Source organism: Triticum urartu, chromosome 1 (assembly GCF_003073215.2).
Source record: "Triticum urartu cultivar G1812 chromosome 1, Tu2.1, whole genome shotgun sequence".
NCBI classification, from domain to species: Eukaryota; Viridiplantae; Streptophyta; class Magnoliopsida; order Poales; family Poaceae; genus Triticum; species Triticum urartu.
Window position 1 is genome coordinate 60,472,958 of NC_053022.1, and position 15,359 is coordinate 60,488,316.

The following is a 15,359-nucleotide window of genomic DNA, read 5'->3' on the forward strand; positions in this document are numbered from 1 at the left end:
GGAATATATAGGAAATACTGGTGAATAGACCCCGCTCACCGAGAGTGAGATGCCTTGCCTACGTCGTGAGTTCTTATAGGCCTCGTGACGCTTTCGGCGACCCCTCCCCCCCCCTCCTCCGTCGGCCGCCTGGTCGCCGATATGAGGGGGGTCAACGGATTCCGTGCGCGGGTTGTTTAGTTGTTTGTAGCCCGTTTGGCTTCAACAATGGTGATGGCGGCGGCAAATAAGTTCCTCTAGTTCTTCCCTGTTGCGGTGGCCCTCTCATTGTTGTCGTATCTGGAAGTCAATAATTGCGCCGTCTAGTTTCTTTCACTTTTACACAGACGCATTGTGAGTGATGAAGACAAGGTGGTGGCCGTCGGCGCGCGTGCGGGGGGGGGGGGGGGGGGGGGGGGGGGGGGGGGGGGGGGGGGGTGTAACTTTTTTATTGTAGGGAAACAAAAATGCTATAATATGAGCACGTATTAAAGTCACAAACATTACTATTTGATACCGCTACATGATTCAACTAAAACAACGCATTCTTTAATGACAGAAAAACTAAGTACTCCTCATAAAAAAATCTTCAAAACCCACAGCCTCGTCACAATTGTTAGAAGGTCAATTCGACACGCATCCGTGGAATTTGCTCGTCCACACCCAGAAAATGCCACAGGAATCAGTCTTCACCGATTCGAAGCACCTTTTTAACCTGGTTGCTAGTCCAAGCCTCTCTAGTCAACGTTGCTGGTGGCTCCATTCTTCTTAATTTGACAAGTTCCACAACTGGATGGCTCAATCAAGACCAAGTGCGACATATTTAAGTCCCAATTAGTCGCCGTCACCCTCCCGTGCTCGTCCATCTAGCGTGTGACTTTAGCGCGTATTACGAATTTAGACGGCATAACAAGGCCCGCTCCATCTTAATCAATTTAGACAGAACCACTGTATGCATCTCTCTTGGCCTTTTTACTGATCAATCATCACACACCGCACATGTTGGACACTGCCTTTCGCTCTTCGCCAACTAAAAGCAAGAACATGTACGTACATATATTAAAAAGATTATATACTTTCTTCGTTCAAATTACTTGTCGCATAAACGGATGTATCTACAGAGAGAGTACACACATAAATAAAATAATAAGAAGAAGAAGAGGAGGAGAAAAGAAAGAAAGAAAACACATGGCCGTTTCCCTACCCAACCCCACCACACACGCGTTCTGACGAGCACGCGGAGGGGACGGAGGTACGACCGGTAGACCAGCCAGCCCGCAGCACCAGCATATAACCTCTCGCTCGCCGCCGCGGGTGGACCGGACAGCTCACAGACGCTGTTGCTACTCCCCTCCCCCTTCTTGCCTGCTTCCGCCGCTACCTGCTCCTCCGCTCCGTCCTCCTCCCCTCCGCCGTCGCCGTCGCCGGGACACGCCCAAGGTGCTCTCACGCCGGATTCGGCTCCCCTCCTCCTCCCCTCCCCTCTTTGCCCCCAGCAGCTCGCCTTTTGCTCCGATCTGCGGGCGCTCGCGGGATCTCCCGTGATCTCGTCCCTGGGCGGGCTTGCTTCGCGGGACGGGGGCTGGCTGCGCCCCTCTGGTTGTTCCGAGCTCCGAATCTTGCCGGTTCCCCTTTCTTGCCGGTCGATTTGCTCGTCTGGCTCCGATTCGTCGCGGAATTTGTGGCGTGCTAAGCTTGACTTCTTGCAGCAGTGGGAGAGGGAAAAGAAGAGGGCCTTGACTTCTTGTATTACAGTATTTTCTAGCTTTTCCCCTTCGTTTAGTGTGAAGAAGCAAGCTAGGGTTCTAAGTTCGTTAGTAATCAGTTCTTGCGAGTGGTCAACTGCGAATATGTATCTGGAGGGCAGCGGCTGCCTCTCGTCAGAAATTAGTTCGATTCTGTGTCTTCAATGCTCAGTTTATGGCGTGGCATGATGAATCAGCGGTACAGCTGCATGATGTTTCGTCCGTATATATAGGAATTAACATCCAGTGGAGTGTGAGAGCTAATAATAGTGACTGGTGTGGTTATCCTTTTGATCTGTTTTCTTTGGGGTGCATCCCGAATTAATGTGCTGTGGGAATTAGTTACATGACTGGTTGAACTGTGGGCAAGAGTGAGTGAAGAACTGAGTTGGCGCGCCCGCCAGACCGCCAAGGTTGTTTGCGCGCTATTTCCCTCGCGTAATTTCAGTTTAATTGCATGCAAATTTAGAAGTAGTTATCGTTGAGCTCAAAGCTGTGGACCAGGCAGTAATGTACTCCCACCCTCTCATTTATCATAGCTACCTTGTGGCGGTTGCACTTGTTTACTAGCAAAAGGAAGCACATAATTTGCAAGTGTTCATCTGGTGCGGTGGGCCAGCCACTGATAGCTGGATGAATAATCTAAGACGTTTCCAGCCGCTATGCGTCATTGGGTCTGGATCAATGTGGTATGAAACCTGTAGGATATTGACAAGTATCAAGCATGTTGATGCAGAATGAGCTGTCTTTTGGTCAGCTATAATAGCTAGTAGTGGTTGTTAGTTTCTGCCTTCCATGTGGATTCCAATCCTACCTGGGAAGATAATAATAAGAAATAATAAAGCACAGAGGAATGGCTCCATATTTTAGGTTTTCCTTGGCAGAGAATGTTTGCACATGAACTTGGTGTGCACATGAGATTGTTTTGCTTGATAGAAAATATATGTGTGATTTCTGTAGCTCCCTTGCTGCATGTACCGTAGAAGAATATGCTGCACCTGCAAGCAGGTCATGGTTCACTTATGGGCTTGGTTTTTCCATTTGAGATAGATACAGAGGAGAGAGTGAGACAAAGGGAAGCAAAGTAGTGGGATAAAATGAATGGAGAGGGGAAATTTAGCTGTACATCTTAACCATTCCTTCACTTGTTTCCTAAAAATTCAACTTCTATTTCCCCATTGGGGCCATTACGCTATATACAGAATGAAGTATGAATCGAAACTAAGTCACCTTCCATTTCTCTCCACTAGTCCTGTGGCACGTGCTATTAGTATTTGTCAGATATATGGCCACAAAACTACAGTTACAGTTCCGTTTATGTTCCCAACCGAGTGCTCGCTTGTTTGTTTTTGTATGAGCTATCTATGTTCATACTGCTGGTTCTGATAAAAAGATGCTTGGTTCCAGCCAGGACTTGTTCTCGGAAGAATATGTCTTGCTTTGGATGCTGTGGTGATGAAGATACTCAAAGAGCACCAGACAACAGGAATCAATACCCAGGAAACCATCCAGCAAGTAATAACTTCGAATTCTTTTTTATTACAATTCTATCATCTGCAACCCTATTTCTCGTACAACATTCTACTTCTGTTGCCTGATAATATTCATCTAATGAACTGCAACTGATCTGCAGGGAATGATGCATATCGCACTGCCGATCCAACTCCCAAAGGTCCTCAACCTGTGAAAGTGCAACCCATTGCAGTTCCCACCATTCCTATGGATGAAATTAGGGAGGTTACTAAGGGTTTTGGTGATGAAGCTTTGATTGGTGAGGGTTCCTTTGGCAGAGTATATTTTGGTACTCTAAGAAATGGTAGAGGTGCAGCAATCAAAAAGCTGGATTCCAGTAAGCAGCCAGACCAAGAATTGCTGGCACAGGTTCGTATTTCTCCCTGTTTAGGAATTCTGCATTTACTATGGTCTTCTATCTCACAACTTACATTCACAGGTATCTATGGTATCAAGGCTTAAGCATGAAAATGTTGTGGAGTTGCTTGGTTACTGTCTTGACGGGAACACCCGTGTCCTTGCTTATGAGTTTGCCACTATGGGTTCTCTTCATGATATGCTTCATGGTATGGTTTTGTACAATTTGAAGTCTTGAACATTCGTGTAATGTTTTTTTATTCATCTATTGGTGCAGTTAAGTTCTTATGTTTGATATAAACCTTTACTTTAAATGTTTACAGGAAGGAAAGGTGTTAAAGGGGCTCAGCCAGGTCCGGTCTTATCATGGATACAACGGGTGAAGATAGCTGTTGGTGCAGCGAAAGGCCTAGAGTATCTTCATGAGAAAGCACAGCCTCACGTCATACACAGGGACATCAAGTCCAGCAACGTTCTTCTCTTTGATGATGATGTAGCTAAAATAGCCGACTTCGATTTGTCAAACCAAGCTCCTGACATGGCAGCCCGGCTTCACTCAACTAGGGTTCTGGGAACATTTGGATACCATGCACCTGAGTATGTTCTTGTTTTCTTTCAGTTGCTCATTTGCTCCATGAAGCTTTGGATCATTCAACTTAAGCTTGTTTAAACTTTTTGATCAGGTATGCAATGACTGGTCAACTTAGCTCTAAGAGCGATGTGTACAGTTTTGGAGTTGTTCTTCTGGAGCTATTGACTGGGAGGAAACCTGTCGACCATACATTACCAAGGGGGCAGCAGAGCCTTGTCACATGGGTAATTTTTGTACCCAATACTGCACAAGTGATCTCCTTTGGTGGATGGAATTCTAACAGTTGTTTGTTATACACTGGCAGGCCACCCCAAGACTGAGTGAAGATAAGGTTAGGCAATGTGTTGACTCTAGACTTGGAGGGGACTATCCTCCTAAGGCTGTTGCAAAGGTATCATAAATAGCCTCTCTTGGTTTCGAAACAATGCATGGGTTAAGCAGTCTGTGTCAGTTATCAGTATTTTATAAAGTATAAAGACGAGGAAAACAAAATACTGATTTTGCTGGAACTTACTAAGCTTGCCATTTTTGTTTTGAATGGATGAGTAATACTCCCTCCGTCCGGAATTACTTGACGCTCAATCGGATGTATCTAGCACTAACGCCAGGAATTACTTGACGCTCAAACGGATGTATCTAGCACTAACGCCTGTTCGAGCATGTCAAAGTAATTCCGCACGGAGGGAGTACTAGCTAAGAATTTAATTTCCAGAAACTGTGTTTGTTGTGGCATAGGTAAAAGTATTTCTATAAAATATGTCCTACTACTGTGATTAACATCATTCTCGGAGCATGCTATATGTCATAACTAAGTCGAGGTATTCTTAGGTGAAGCCACTTGTAACACCATTTCCTCTTCTGCGTGTTGTTTGAAACAGTTTGCAGCCGTCGCGGCATTGTGCGTCCAATATGAAGCCGACTTCCGGCCAAACATGAGCATCGTCGTCAAGGCGCTCCAGCCCCTGCTGAATGCGCGAGCAGCCCACCCCGGGGCTGAGCATGCCGGACGCTAAGCACCACTCCGGCCTTTTGTATGATATAATAGATAAGGGAAAATGAGCCATCAATTGTTGTTCTTGCGGGGCGCGTGGCAGGCGGTTTTTGTACATTTGTGATTATTCTTCCCAAGTTGTAATCCTCGAGATTCTAGTACCAGAAATATTTGATTCTTTGTATCGGTTGCAAGGTCAGCAAGTATCTAGTACCTAGAACACTTGTCATCGGACAGAGAGAAAAAGGAAGATAATAAACACTGCTGCGTGAGCTTATGCCATTTGCTTCCAAGTCCAGATTCCGGAACAAATTTCTCATTTTGTGTTGGATTTTTCTTTGTATAGCCTTGTTTGGAACAGGAATCTTGCTAAGATTTTACTGGAATCTCAAACAGAAACAGAAGGGAAAAGGAGTCGCATAATGGACTGAAGAAGCAGGAATTAGCCATGTACTTTAATGATCTAAAGAGCAGTTTTAACATGGTCCCTCTTACCCCCTCTTTTCACATGAGAGGTAAGAGTATAAAATAGATCTTAGCCGTTGATCTCATCAATGAATGGCTTGATTGACTCTTACCTTCTTACCTCACATGTAAAAAAAGGAGGTAAGAGGGACCATGTTAAAATTTGCCTGATCTAAAACATATTACATGTACTTTAGTGATCTAAAACGTCTTATATTAGTTTACAGAGGAAGTAGTAGATGCTAAAGAGTACTAAACCTCTTAAATTAGAGGAATAGTAGATGCTAAAGAGTAGTCCTAAACATCATAGGATAAGTACAGGATTACAGTTAACTACCACACATGAACTAGCAGCTGAGCTACACTGCTACGGTCTAGAGGACTAAACCTGGACGTCGACGAATTCTGGTCTCTGAACATCTGACCATGCAGCATGTCCAGGCCTAAACCTAATTTTACAACGCTACTCCAGTACATGACTGGCTTCTTAAAACTACAGAGCGAGCTAGTTGCTCACCTAACATAACTTCTCTACACAAGATGACGCTGTTCTCAGCGCTTTGCGAGGACCATCACGACCAGCATCGACATGCCGGCGACAAACTTGAACGTATCATTCTCCCAGAAGGGCTTCTTGCCTTCGTCGCGGCGAGGGCCGTCGGGCTGCTTCATGGCCATCTGATCCTTGAGCTCCTTGAGTTGCTTGTCCCTCTTCTCCCCCAACTGCAGAGGCAAGAGCCGATGAGTTAGTCTCGGGTTCGGATTCCTCAATGATCCCAACTGATCGGTGAGCACCATGAAAATCTTCTCAAGGTTTCGACATGTGTTTAGTTGCCATTAATTAGTTCAACTTCAACAGTTTGCTGCAAAAACATGGCTATCACAAGCAGTGTATGCGTTGCTTCAGTATATTTTATTGCAGGCATCAACAATCAATGCAGAGGCCAGGAGTGTTCGATTTCTTCCTCAAGTTTTCTAGAGAAAAAGATTGCACACATGCATGATTTAGCTGGTACCAGAGAAGATGAGATCACTGATACTAAAGAATAGGGTTTTTCTAGAACGCATGAATCAGTGATCTGTTTGACTTTGACCTGAACATTTTCGACACATCATTATGGCCAACTGCCGTAGCAGAGATGCTTCATTCACATGGCAATATGGCATTGATTATTTGATTTATTAACTTAACTGTCAGAAATCTTGTTACGATGCTCAGGGATAAGGTGGCGTATATTCAATTCACGAAGGCCATAAATGGATATGGACAATGATGCTAGCAGAGCAGGCGAAATCGAAGTCATGTTTCCTTTTTCACTTGTTAAAGGAAAATGATACACACGTATATGTACATACCCTCTGAAGTTTTCGGATTTGAGATCGTGATTCTTGAAGGCAGAATTCAAGTTTGAGAACCCTTTTTTTCAGTTCCTGGTCGGTTCTGCGCTGCTTCTCTAGCTGTTCAGCGAAAAAACATATCTCGAGTAAACTTACGGAGCTAAATTGCAGCGAAAACAATGTCTGCGAAACAATTTCAGGCAAAATTTTGTTATTTTGTGGATGCAAGGAAGACAACTTACTTGTGACTCTAGTTCCTTTGTTTTGTTTGTCCAATGAGCAGATAATATCCTAATTTCATCTCTCAGCCTGGCAATCTCTGTATCCTTAGTATTCAAATGCTTGCCAATATTCTCGATATTCCTTGGTGAAACATCGGATAAAACCTTCAGAAGCTCGTTATCTTTACTAGACCCAGCTCTGGAAACTGCACCCATGATATCTGTCTCAATCCTTAAAACTTCATCCTTGAGTTGCCTCTGTGAAAGCTCCCTTGCCTCAAGGTCCTTCTGGAGAAGACCTAGCTGCTCGCCAAGCTTGTTAACTCGAAGCTCATGCTCTTTCAGCGAGCGATCCTTCTCATTCAGCTCTTTCAGCAATGACAAGCACTGCGCCTGAGCCGACATGGCTGATGCAGCACTGGCTTCTGCTGTAGCTTGAGTTACTGATAGTCGTGATTTAAGATCATCCAAATCATCGAGGTACTGCACATAATTACAAAAGTTATTGACAAAGAGAATTTCAATTTGAAGCAAAATGGAATCATTAGGGTTGGGAAACCAGTATCATAATGAGGTACGTCACGCATAAGAAGATTTTTTGATTAGAAGTATGAAGATGTGAAATCGTACTACTCTTTTCCAAGTGCTTAGATCACCATCAGTTCAGCAAAAGACAGGCACAATCAGTTCAGGAAAGAAACAAAGGAAAGCAATTTTACAAGCAAATACATCATCACCCACTATGTTGCACTGCATTCAACTCATTTTAAATCATGTATGGAATCTAGAGTAGTATGCTTAGAAGTTAATATCAAACACAAACTTTAGCAATTCATCATGGAATAGAAATGGAGAAATTTAAAAAATGGAAACGCAACCCCAAATGGAGAAAGGAGGGAATTCCTCACATGTTCGGTGATGCCTCTCGTTGCATTTAGCTGCTCATCTTTGTCCAGTAAGCATTTCTGCAGCTTACTCACTTCCTCCTCCATGCTCCTTGCCTTCGTCTCCGCAACCTGCAACGTTCTCTCCCTAGTCAGGCCAAACTTGTAACTTTGTAAGCCATGCTGAAGGTAGAAATTAGCAAGTAGTAGAAATTTACTAACCTCCCTAGTTTGGGATTCCCTAGTAAACAACTGCTCCTGCGAAGCAAGCTTGTGCCTCACATCCTTTAGCTCAGACGCCAGAGATGCCACGTTTCTTCTAAACCTCAGCTTCTTCTCCGTAAGATCCTTCAACAGCGGGTCCAAACCCGACGAAGACGATGAGCATGGTCGTACCGCCTTCTCTGAAACTGCCATAGCCAAGCCCCGAACCAAACAGACAAGATTGTTTTAAGCCCAAAGGCCAAAACTCAGATCCTGGGAGCACTGTCCTATTTTCTCCAAGAACAAACAGCGGGGCTCACAGCAAGCATCCCATGTATACAGGAGAAAAATAAGGGCACTGAGAGCTCCTCTTTGACCAAACCAAACACCCTGGCCGCCTCACAAACTTCTCTCTTTCACAGGTCAGTAGCAGCCAACCGGTAGCTTTCACTGCACAAAACAATTGCACAAATTTAGGGGCAGAGAAAGATGGTGATGCTTGCTTCATGCACCGTGTCGCCCTTAAGTTACTGGCCTGAAAGCATCCGTTACTTCAGATCACGGGTACGAGCTCTTCTTGTGGCACTAGACAGTTGGCAAGTAATTGACAGAAGTGTTGCTTTCAGCGGTCGACATAGTTTTGTACAATTAGTAATGGCTGGACAGTAAATGAAGCAAAGTAAGATAATGTTGTTCAAACTACAAGTAACTTGTTCATGGCGGCCAATGAAGGGATCAACTCCTGAAGCATCTCTTAGTCAACTTTGCGGACACTAGGCTGCAAACATAACATGTTCTTGGTGCTTCAAGTCAACTCACGCGTTCCGCGGTACAGGTTAATTTTTACAGAATACACTGACTGCGATATTGTACTGTTCTACGGCCATGTGAGAAACAATCTTTTATATCAAGGTATCAGGCTTTTAAAAGAAATTACTGAAGAGAAGTATTGGGACAAAACAAAAGCATCTTCCAATCGAGATTCCAGCTAGTAGATGAGGACAAAAAGAAGCTGCGCATCTGCGAACTTTCAAACGCGTTCAAATTTTCCAAAGAATCCGACAGAAAACTTTAAGTGCTCAATTAAATACTGCCGACAGAGTAGTACTACTAGTTCCTCGGAAAAATCACTCATTTATTTTTCTAGTAGTAATATTGTACGGGAGTACTTGATTCCGTGGATTGCGAGGTTAAAATTAAAAAAAAAAGAACAATTCGAGATTTTTTCCTCTGGGTTCGAAATAATTCAAACCGGGGCAACAATCCAGGCAAAGTAAAAACGGCCACAGATTCCAAAGATTTGCAGGACAAACTCAAGAACACCGAGCACCGCGTATTGACCGCTCAAATCCTCCGAGCTCGCAATCTCTCAACCCCCCGGCAAAAAGACCCGTACAAACAAACACAGCGACCACCGCGTCACGGACTGAGCATAAACACAGGGTGGCCAAGGGAATCTCGCACCTTCGTCCCCAGCAGCAGCCGCCGTCGCCGGCCGAATCCCAGCACGGGAAGCTCCAGGAACCACAGACCCTCCTTCCGCTCCCTCCGGCGGAGATCTACGGCCCCATTGCTCGCCTGGGGCAGCAGCAGGGTTTTTGAGATTCTGGGACGGGCTTCCCCCTGAATTTTCGCAGCGTCTGGTGGCGGAGGGGAGGAGATTGATGAGGGGAGGGGAGAGAGAACGGGAAGGAAATGAGGGGATAGTTGGGGAGCTGCCGCTGGGTTTCGAAACTGAAATGCTGGCGTGTGGGCCCCGGCGGCGTCAGCGCGCGGCAAACTCCGAAATTTCCTGGGCTGCTGTGCGGCACGTGGCCGTGCGCCGGGTCGGATCCCCTGTTCCGTGTGCGCGTAGAGTGGGGCTGTGGTGGTGGTGGTGGTGCCGCCGTCGCATTTTTAACGCCGCGACGGTACGGTGAGCTTTTTACCGTCGCATTTTGTACAGCCGTGTTAACGCACAGTCGCGCCTGAGACACTCCCTAAGAACCCGATCACCCCTTTCTCTCCATGCAAGATCAGAAAAGGGCGGGGTTTTGAAGGCATGCTCCCCCCTGTGCGATGTACGAGATGAGAATCCATGATCTTTACCGGCACTACTCCCCTTGGGGAGAGGACTTGAAGCCGGGAGAAGTAATCCGGTACGAGCATCATTGCTTCTTTTCTCGAGAGGACATGCAACGCGACATCCGCTTGTGGCTGCTGGAGAAGAGTAAGGAGAAGCCGGAGCCCCTTGTCGACGACGAAGAGGATGTAAGCATGTGCTCAAGGAAAGAATGGGGAAATGCAAAGAGGGGGTGGGTCAGGTGAAGGGGAGGTGGGTATAATAATCATGTTCGCGTGGTTTTTGAAGGGAGTGAATGGTTTTCAAAGAGTGTTGGAGATATAACTATCAATTATGACCCGCCCATGAGGGGTCGGGTTAGCCCCAATGACGGGTCACAAAGGAAGCCCAGTAGACATTCAAGGCGATAGTTTGTTAAATTTTATAGAAGGCCCAGAAAACAACCCTAGCGCACGTCAGTTCGATAGAGTTTAGGTATATTATTCGCCACCTACGCCTTGATTGTGTGAAAAGGCGTTTGATTAACAAAGGAACTGGGAGTAGCTACACAACCACTCTTGTTACTTCCTCTGTTCACTATTATAAAAGTTTTAAATTTTTTTCCGATCAGATATATATAAATGAATTTCAATGTATGTTTGCTCACTCATTTCAGTCTGTATATACTCCATATTAAAATATGCACAACATCTTAGGGCATCTCTAGCCGACACCCTAAATTAGAGGAGTAAACGACCGAGTAGACTTTAGTGGAGTATTTTTACCCCTCTAAATTTTGGTCGTTTCTAGCCGACCCCTTAAATTTAGGGGAGTAAAAATTTGTTTTCGCCGAATTGTTCCAATTATAGTTACATTGCAACTACATATTAGCACGCACATAAAAAACAAACATAATAATTAAGGTTCACACAATTCACGAAACATTACAGATTCATAGTTTACAACACTAGTGCAGAACCGGGCTATAGCAGCGGTTCGTAAGACCCTTTAGTGCCGGTTGGGCTAACACGTGGCACGAGTCAGCACCGGGGACGGGGAGACCATTAGTACCGGTTGATAACACCAACCGGTACTAAAAGGTTTAGGGTTTTGGTTTTATTATTTTTTTTCCTTTAATTTTGTGTTTTCCATTTAATTTTTTTTCATTAGCTGGTATAGTGTAGCACATGATCATCTACAAACTCATTCTAGCTTAAAGAAGAAACATTCACTTGTACCAGAAGCAAAGATATCATCGAGCTCAACAAGGTCGAGATTATAAGCGTTCATAAGACCACAAAAGCAAATCATTTTGAGATTAATTTCAGGACGACGAACACGGACATGAGAGGACAAGTACTAAGAGCAGGAACTAGCTAATCACTCATGCTGCTCTCTCTCTCAGGTAAAATAGCATAATACATGTGTAGCTCTCCTGATTCACCATATTGGGGCATGCAGATGAACCTATCTCCTAATTGTGGGCTACGCTTCTGATTGCCGCCCTCTAATACTTCTCTGCGATCCTTCATAATTTTGCTCCGGTCTTTCACTATTAAGGCTCGGTTTTAGAAATCATGAATGCACTCATGTGCGATGTAGGATGTCTTGGCCGTAAGCTAACCATTGACATGTGACCTTTAGTCTCGATCCAATGAGGCACAACTATCATCGGGAGTCCCTGTTGAAGAACATCGTATAGTAACATACTTAGCAATGAAGTTTAGCTTAAAAATAATGTATGCAAAACATGCACTAAGGATAAATAGTAAAAATCTTATCATATTTACTAAATAGATGTAACCGTAGTTCAATACGAACATTATTGGTCGCACTTTTTGAGTACTAAGATTTTCAAGTCCAGGAAAATAATTTCTTTTGACAACATCAAGATCCTCAAGCCATGAAACATAATGACTTATCTCCTCGTAGTTCAGTTCAACCCCGGGACAGTGGACGGTCATGTCTACCAAGCGTCGGACATGTTTACTTGAATGGAAATAAGCTGTCAATAGAAATTAGTTGTTAGCTATTTTTGAATAAATAATATCGAAGACATAAATATGGTTGAGAAACTCACATAATGGTAGAACTGGAGGCGTCTGCACATCGACCCGGATGTCGATATTACCTTCAATATCATCTTCCGGAGGAATATCAAAGGTGATAAACATACCAGGCTCAAATGCATAAGCATTGCATAATGCTCTCCAAGTTTTGCATTCAAAATAGGTGTAGGTGTCTGCATTGTACAATTTTGCGTCGAAAGTATAACCATGCTCGGTCCTCAAGTGAACTCTCTTTACCTCCATAGTTTTTATAGGACTGAAACCAATCTTATCCAAGACAAAAATTCTTACATGGTAGGGGATACGCTATTAGAATAGTAAAAAATTAAAATTATAAGTTAAAACAAATGAAGCATAAGTTATGCTTAATTACGGAAAAAGACTTGTCGTTGTGACTTACAGTATCGACTTCGAAGGTCTCATCCAGCTTGATGCTGAAGTGCCTACCATCAACTAGGAAATTTCTGTCGCACAGGCCGTGCTCGTCTTCACAATATTCGCACATACCGAAATCCTTTTCGTCATCAGACATTTCCTATGTTCATAGTTGAAACATTAATTGGTAAACATTTATTAGTTCTATTAATTCAACTAATTTAACTAAGCATTTACTAAAAATAAACTAGTTTTATTAATTTTCTTACTAAAAATAAACCAGTTCTATAGTAAAATTTTAATTAGATCATCAAATCTCATATACCTAAATTTTCTTACTAAAAATAAACTAGTTCTATTAATTCAACTAGTTCAACTAAGCACTTACTATAAATAAAAATAATTAATTTTCTTACTAATTCAACTAAGCACTTATTAATTTTCTTACTAATTCAACTAAGCACTTACTAATTCATCGGACATTAATATATCTAATTCATCTATAACTAAAAGTATAAAAAAACTAACTCATCTAATTAACATTAATATGTAGCTAATTCATTTTTCATCTAACATTTGACATTAATATCTAACATTTCTATCTAATTCATCTAACATTCGACATTAATCTAACATTCTTATCTAGATAATTCATCTAATTTGATAATCTAATTAACAATTTGACATGCATTAATCTAATTCATTTAGCTAGCTAAAACTTTGACATTAACAATTTGACATTAATCTAAAAAACAGAAAACACAAAATAAATAAAAAACTGTGTGTGTGTGCGCGTGTGTGTGTGTTTGTGTACGAGCGGGGGCTCAATCGGGGCGCGGCCATGGCGCGCACAGGGGGCTCATAGCACGGGGTGACCGGGGCGACGATGGGGGCGGCGATCGACCAGCACAACGACGGGGCGACGGCGTATGGGGCGGCGGCGACACGGCGACGACGGGGACGGCGACTGATAACCCACAAGTATAGGGGACCGCAACAACTTTCGTGTTGGAAATATACCCTAGAGGAAATAATAAAATGATTATTATATTTCCTTGTTCATGATGATTGTCTATTATTCATGCTATAATTGTATTATCCGGAAATCGTAATACATGTGTGAATACATAGACCACAATGTGTCCCTAGTGAGCCTCTAGTTGACTAGCTCGTTGATCAACAGATAGTCATGGTTTCCTGGCTATGGACATGGGGATGTCATTGATAACGGGATCACATCATTAGGAGAATGATGTGATGGACAAGACCCAAACCTAAGCATAGCACAAAGATCGTGTAGTTCGTTTGCTGTAGCTTTTCTGGATGTCAAGTATCATTTCCTTAGACCATGAGATTGTGCAACTCCCGGATACCGTAGGAGTGCCTTGGGTGTGCCAAATGTCACAACGTAACTGGGTGACTATAAAGGTACATTACAGGTATCTCCGAAAGTGTCTGTTGGGTTGGCACAAATCGAGACTGGGATTTGTCACTCCGTATGACGGAGAGGTATCTCTGGGCCCACTCGGTAATGCATCATCATAATGAGCTCAATGTGATCAAGTGGTTGATCACGGGATCATGCATTACGGTATGAGTAAAGTGACTTGCCGGTAACGAGACTGAACAAGGTATTGGGATACCGACGATCGAGTCTCGGGCAAGTAACGTACCGATTGACAAAGGGAATTGAGTACGGGATTGATTAGGTCCTCGACATCGTGGTTCATCCGATGAGATCATCGAGGAGCATGTGGGAGCCAACATGGGTATCCAGATCCCGCTGTTGGTTATTGACCAGAGAGTCGTCTCGGTCATGTCTGCTTGTCTCCCGAACCCGTAGGGTCTACACACTTAAGGTTCGGTGACGCTAGGGTTATATAGATATGAGTATGCAGTAATCCGGAAGTTGTTCGGAGTCCCGGATGAGATCCTGGACGTCACGAGGAGTTCCGGAACTGTCTGGAGGTGAAGAATTATATATAGGAAGTGTAGTTTCGGCCATCGGGAAAGTTTCGAGGTCACCGGTATTGTACCGGGACCACCGGATGGGTCCCGGGGGTCCACCGGGTGGGGCCACCCATCCCGGAGGGCCCCATGGGTTGAAGTGGGGAGGGGAACCAGCCCATAGTGGGCTGGTGCGCCTCCCCTTGGCCCCCCATGCGCCTAGGGTTGGGAACCCTAGGGGAGGGGGCGCCTCCACTTGCCTTGGGGGGTACTCCACCCCCTTGGCCGCCGCCCCCCTAGGAGATACCATCTCCTAGGGCCGGCGCACCCCCTAGGGGGCCTATATAAAGGGGGGGGGGAGGGCAGCCGCACCTCAAGCCTTGGCGCCTCCCTCTCCCCTGCTACACCTCTCCCTCTCGTAGAAGCTCGGCGAAGCCCTGTTGCGATCACTGCTGCATCCACCACCACGCCGTCGTGCTGCTGGATCTTCATCAACCTCTCCTTCCCCCTTGCTGGATCAAGAAGGAGGAGAAGTCATCTGCTCCGTACGTGTGTTGAACGTGGAGGTGCCGTCCGTTCGGCACTTGGTCATCGGTGATTTGGATCATGGCGAGTACGACTCCATCATCCCCGTTCTCT

The 15,359-nt window shown here is 44.5% G+C and overlaps 2 protein-coding genes across 3 annotated transcripts; one reads left to right on the plus strand and one right to left on the minus strand.

The window, feature by feature from the left end:
- The first annotated feature begins 1,263 nt into the window (after positions 1 to 1,263).
- On the plus strand, positions 1,264 to 5,458 carry LOC125547439 (probable receptor-like protein kinase At2g47060). Of its 2 annotated transcripts, XM_048711306.1 has the most exons (8): positions 1,264 to 1,419; positions 3,132 to 3,239; positions 3,358 to 3,605; positions 3,676 to 3,802; positions 3,917 to 4,190; positions 4,277 to 4,409; positions 4,490 to 4,576; positions 5,064 to 5,458. In XM_048711306.1, the coding sequence occupies exons 2-8, from the start codon at positions 3,155 to 3,157 to the stop codon at positions 5,196 to 5,198; spliced, it is 1,089 nt and encodes a 362-aa protein (XP_048567263.1). In that variant the 5' UTR covers positions 1,264 to 1,419; positions 3,132 to 3,154; the 3' UTR covers positions 5,199 to 5,458. The 2 variants fall into 2 exon arrangements, with proteins under 2 accessions (XP_048567263.1, XP_048567271.1); XM_048711314.1 differs by lacking the exons at positions 1,264 to 1,419; positions 3,132 to 3,239 and having other exon boundaries at positions 3,538 to 3,605; positions 3,693 to 3,802.
- Positions 5,459 to 5,809: 351 nt separating this feature from the next.
- On the minus strand, positions 5,810 to 10,018 carry LOC125547456 (nuclear envelope-associated protein 2-like). The gene is made up of 6 exons (XM_048711323.1): positions 9,753 to 10,018; positions 8,307 to 8,738; positions 8,109 to 8,216; positions 7,222 to 7,683; positions 6,998 to 7,099; positions 5,810 to 6,364 (listed from the first exon to the last, which is right to left on the minus strand). Exons 2-6 carry the CDS (start codon positions 8,499 to 8,501, stop codon positions 6,194 to 6,196), a joined length of 1,038 nt encoding a protein of 345 aa, XP_048567280.1. The 5' UTR covers positions 8,502 to 8,738; positions 9,753 to 10,018; the 3' UTR covers positions 5,810 to 6,193.
- Positions 10,019 to 15,359: the final 5,341 nt, after the last annotated feature.